This window comes from Gracilinanus agilis, unplaced genomic scaffold (genome assembly GCF_016433145.1).
Source record: "Gracilinanus agilis isolate LMUSP501 unplaced genomic scaffold, AgileGrace unplaced_scaffold49396, whole genome shotgun sequence".
Lineage (NCBI taxonomy): Eukaryota > Metazoa > Chordata > Mammalia > Didelphimorphia > Didelphidae > Gracilinanus > Gracilinanus agilis.
Genome location: NW_025384017.1, coordinates 1,109 through 5,875, shown reverse-complemented (window position 1 = coordinate 5,875; position 4,767 = coordinate 1,109). Strand labels below are relative to the sequence as shown.

The 4,767-nt window shown below is 50.8% G+C and overlaps 1 protein-coding gene across 1 annotated transcript; it reads right to left on the bottom strand.

Moving 5' to 3' along the window:
- Positions 1–1,097: 1,097 nt before the first annotated feature.
- On the bottom strand, positions 1,098–4,501 carry LOC123255616 (cytochrome P450 2F2-like; the record flags this gene model as incomplete). Its single annotated transcript, XM_044684374.1, has 6 exons — positions 3,864–4,501; positions 3,148–3,310; positions 2,500–2,649; positions 2,012–2,172; positions 1,347–1,523; positions 1,098–1,239 (listed from the first exon to the last, which is right to left on the bottom strand). Coding segments are annotated over exons 1-6 (958 nt in total), but the record flags the coding sequence as incomplete, so codon positions are not given.
- Between the last annotated feature and the right edge of the window lie 266 nt (positions 4,502–4,767).

Sequence of the window (4,767 nt, the reverse complement as noted above, 5' to 3'; positions counted from 1 at the left end):
CCTTCCTTCCTTCCTTCCTTCCTTCCTTCCTCTCTTCCTTCCTTTCGTCCCCTTGTCTGAGGCCAGATTTGAACTCAGATTTTCTTGACTCCAGGCCTAATGCTCTATTCACTGTATCATGAGATGCAGTGCTGAGTAACATTCCCTCAAAGGCATCAGGGAGCAACACTTAGGAGCAGTTAAGAACCCAATCAAGACTACATGCCTGGCAGAGACTGCATAGCCTAAGCCCCCAGTCTGGGATAGTTCTAGTAGGAGAAGCATGCTATTATCAGAAGTCAAGGGGGCAGCTGGGTTACCAAGTGGTTAGAGAGGCAACCCTGGAGATGGTAGGTCCTGGCTTCAAATCTGGCCTCAAACACTTCCTAGCTATGTGACCCTGGGCAAGTCACTTCCCCCCCCCCCCCCCCGCCTGGCCTTTCCCTTCTTCTGCCTTGGAATTATTGCTAAGACAGAAGGTAAGAATTTTTATAATTGCTAAATTGATCCACCACATGGGTGATCTAGTTAACTCTTTCCCAGCTATACATATTCCCCAAATATATTCACTTTTTCTCCTGATAATATCTTTTCAGGTTGATGTGCCAAGTATAAGAAGAAAATGTTTTATGGCTACTTTTTAACCTATTATTTAGTTAAATGTCCCTGGTATGAAGTGATTATGTCTTCTGTCCATCTAGTAAAAGTAAACATATTGATGGGGGCTCATGAACTATGGTTTTGAATGGATACAGGTACATAAGATACCTTGATCCTTAGGCAACTTTGTCTGGGGGAGTCTCTGTGGGTGATGGGGTGTCTCTGGGCTATATACACCCCTGAAGTTTAAGTGCCTGCAGTGGTGTAGGATCATTGATCCCAGGCTTTGGCATGGGATCTCTCTTGCCCTGTAAATATGACTTTCTCTTTCTGGATGCTCTCTGAGAAATGCGGAAGGAGGAGGAGAAAAATGCTCTTTTCCCTAGTCTTGTACTCTTCTGGATTATAACACTGAGATCTGGAAGGACCTCTACGGATCATCCAGACCAATCTCCCTCTTTTTCAAATGGTCAAACCGAGGCCCAGCAATAGGAAGTGATCTGTCCGAGGTCACATACCTGTTACATGGGGGTATTTGAGTAAGATCAGGAGTCCGTAATGGATGGTGGTGCTTGTGGTCTCGGTGCCACCAAAGAATAGGTTATGGGTTGTCATCACCAGGGTCTCCATGTAGAAGTGGGTCCTGGGGTCCTGCTTCTCCTATGACGGGATAGTGGACCATAGCTTGTGGGAAGAGTGGTTATTTGGTGGAGGATCTGGTTGAGTATTTAGGGGCGAGGGTTGGGAAGATGGGGAAGGGACCGAACCTTCTCCATTTGGTCCAGGAAGAAGTCAATGAAGTTTCGGGGCTCTTCAGGCTGTCTTGACTTCTTGTGTTTCTTGATCTCCTCTGAAATGAATGCCTGTAGCTTTTTAAAGTTACTGAAGATGCGGTGGTGGGGACCAGGGATCCAGTCCAGGAGGGATGGGAAAATGTTGTACATCTGAGCAAGGGGATAGGGAAGCAGAGAATGAGGTGTGTGTGTGTGTGTGTGTGTGTGTGTGTGTGTGTGTGTGTGTGTGATGCATATGTGTTTGGGGATTATTGCACCAGCTTCCATGGGGGCCCTCCTCCAGTCCTTCCTGCACTGTACGACCAAGTCATTTCAAGGACTTTATTGCATAATGGATAGAGTCAGGAAGACCTGGGTTTGAATCTCACATCAGATACTTACATGACTTTGGGCATTCTCTTGAATTCTCAGAGGAGATCTCTGTCTCCCTTGCCACCTTTTAAGGGGTTCTCTTTCTTTTTCAAAAGGATCTCCAGAGGTCTCGATCCTTGGATTGTTTCCCTGTGCCCTCTCCCTCTGCCTCCTTCTCACTCCCCTTCCTCTAACTACTTGGGCCTCCATGTGTGGATTTTCGGAGGGTCCTCTTTCAAGAGTCTGAACTGGGAATAGCGGAGGGCTGAGATCTAGCTGTAGCTTACCTGGCCCCACTGGGAACTCAAGATCTGGAAGTTGTCATTCAGCAAGTCCAATAGGGTGCGGAAGTCTGGGTCCTCATAAGCATATCGTTCCCCAAACACTACGGAGCAGATGACGTTGGCCACGGCGTTGCGAATATGATGGAGAGGGTTAAATGGGACTTCTGCGGGGAGCAATGAGAGTGGGGGTTGGACCTATTTCAGGCTCCCCCCCCCCACTATTTGCTCTCTCAATACCAAAGCTGCTGACTCTTGACTTCTTCTTGGCTCTCTTTTTCTCATATTCCTATGCCTCGGTTCCCATTTCTTCATATCTCTGTCCTCGGTGGATTTGTATAACCCCTGGGCTTTGGTGTGCACCCGCTGCCTCTTTCCTTAGGTGCCTCTGTGTTTCTGCCCAGCCCAAAGTCTCTCTGTGTTCCTGTCTCCATCCCCAACTCTCCCTTTGTTTCCCCCTTTCTGTCTCTGTTCCTGAGGTCTTAGTTCTGAACCTTTGGTGAGACTGAGTTCCTGAACGAGGGCAGCTGCCTCCTCTCGGATGCGCTCCTCAATGCTGCGGGTCCCCAGCCCCAGCTTTTTCAGTGCTCCCACGGTGAAGGTTCGGAGTGTATGCCAAAGGTGGCCATTGGAGAATACGATTCCTGCACAGGAGGGAGAGGGAAAAGAGATAAAAGAGACAGCAGTCAGAGACACTGAGGTCAGAGAGTGATCTAGGGGGCCGGATAGGACACAAAGACAGACAAAGAGATAGGAGGGCAGGCACAAGACCGGGCAGAGAGAATCCAATATGGGAGACAGAGAGCCGGAGGGGACAGTGTGATGATGGGGAAGGAGCCAGGAAGGGACAAATAGGGCAGGGCAGAGATGGTACATGGAGACCTACACATGGAAAACAGAGATGGAGCCAGAGTGGGGAGAAGAGTCCTAAAGGGGACAGAGACACGGAGGGCAGAGACTTGGGAGAGCAGTCTCTGACCGGGAAACAGATGCACAGAGTGGGACAGAGAAGGGTGGACTAGAGCCTAAGGAGAATGGGGAGAGATGGCAGATGGGCTAGGGGCAGAGAGATATGGGGAGAGCTGACGACAAGGGGCCAGAGCCTGAGCATGAGGAGACACTCTGGCCCCATCTCCCCTCACCTTTGCCAAGGGTGCAGCGATCAAAGGAGGCCATGCCACCGCGACCAGCGAAGGTATCTGCTTGGAGAAGCAGAGCTTCCCTGAGTGCATTAGCTCCACTCAGCACCACGAATGGCTGTGGGCCTAAGTGTACCGTGAACACAGATCCAAAGCGCCAGCTCAGCTGCAGATAGGAGGAGGACTTGGATTAGGCTCCCAGCCTACAGCCTGGAAGTCCTTGGCTTCTCTCCCTATACCCAGTCCCTAGAGCATGTCTAGGAGCCTACTGACCCCTGATACCAAAGTACTGGGGACCCTAGCCCTCATCCTGGGCCCTCTACCTCAAACTTCAGACCCCCAGGGCCAAGGCATCCCAACCTTTGAGTGTCCCAAGCTCCCAGCTTTGTCTTTGACTCTTCCCACTGGTGTGACTTCTAGGAATCAACCCATGTCCTGAGATAGTAGAGTCTGGGTCTTCCAGCTTCCCCTCAAACTTGGCTCAGAGACCCTGCATCACCACGGCTACCTCCAGCCCTATTCCCTAAGGACCACCATGTCTTAAGTTCCCAGTTTCTGTGCCCATTTGGATCCAGGTCTCCCAGCCCCAACTTCAAGGACTCCCTAAATATCTCTTCTCCTTCTCTTTCTGTGGCTCTCAGGGGTTGCCTCTGTTCTACCTACCTGGGTAACCTGGGAGCCCCCACAACCCGGCTCATCCCCCTGGTGCCCTCTCCTACCTCCATGAGCCGTTTGTCCAAACCAGAAGGGCCAAGCTGTAGCAGGTTCCCAAGCAGTGGTAGGGGCATGGGGCCAGGGGGCAGCTGGCCCTTGGAGCCCTTTAAGCCCCTGCCCTGAAGGACCAGAGCGAGGAGAAGGAGGCAGAGCAAGAACAGTAGCAACATTGCAAGACCTGAGCCCACACGTGTGTGTCAGGAGCAGCCCAGCCCTGCTTAATAAGGCTTCTTCTTGGCCAGCCTCCTGGTATAAAGCAGAGCTTCGGAGCCCCGGCCCTGATCTCTTGGGCTCTGGTCCCAGGGTTAGAGGCTCCCTCATCTCCTCATCTATCTCTTGGATTTGTTTTAAATTGGGCTTATTTTTTTTTTTCAATCAGCAGATATCTGCCTTCTCACTCCCCCACTCGAAACCCAGAGATTTGTAAGGACTACAGAAAAACAAGCTCTGCTGCAAAACACATCCATCTCCACACTGGCCCGGCTCCCAAACAATATTTGTCTTATTTGGCTCCCTGAGTCCTCCACCTCTCTTTGGGGTGAGGGGAGCAGGTTTCATCACTAGTGCTAGAGAGCCGTGGTCAGTCTTTGCACTGACCAGAATTCCCAAGTCTTTCAACATGGTTTATCTTGACCATATATTGCCTCTCTGTCTCTGTGTCTCTGCATCTCTGTCTCTCATTCTCCACCTCTCTTTTACCTTCTCACTCAAGGCCGCACAGAGTGAGGGCAAAGTTCAGAAGAACTTTCCTGGCTCCTGGGCGAGGGTGTTTTGGACTCTACCCCTCTGCCTCTGCCAACTTCAGCAATCCCTGCCTGGCTTGTTCCAGTTCCTGTTGTCAGTCTCTTTAGATTTCCACGTCTTTCTGTCTGTCTCACATCTTTCTCTCCCTATCTCTTGCCTTTGCGT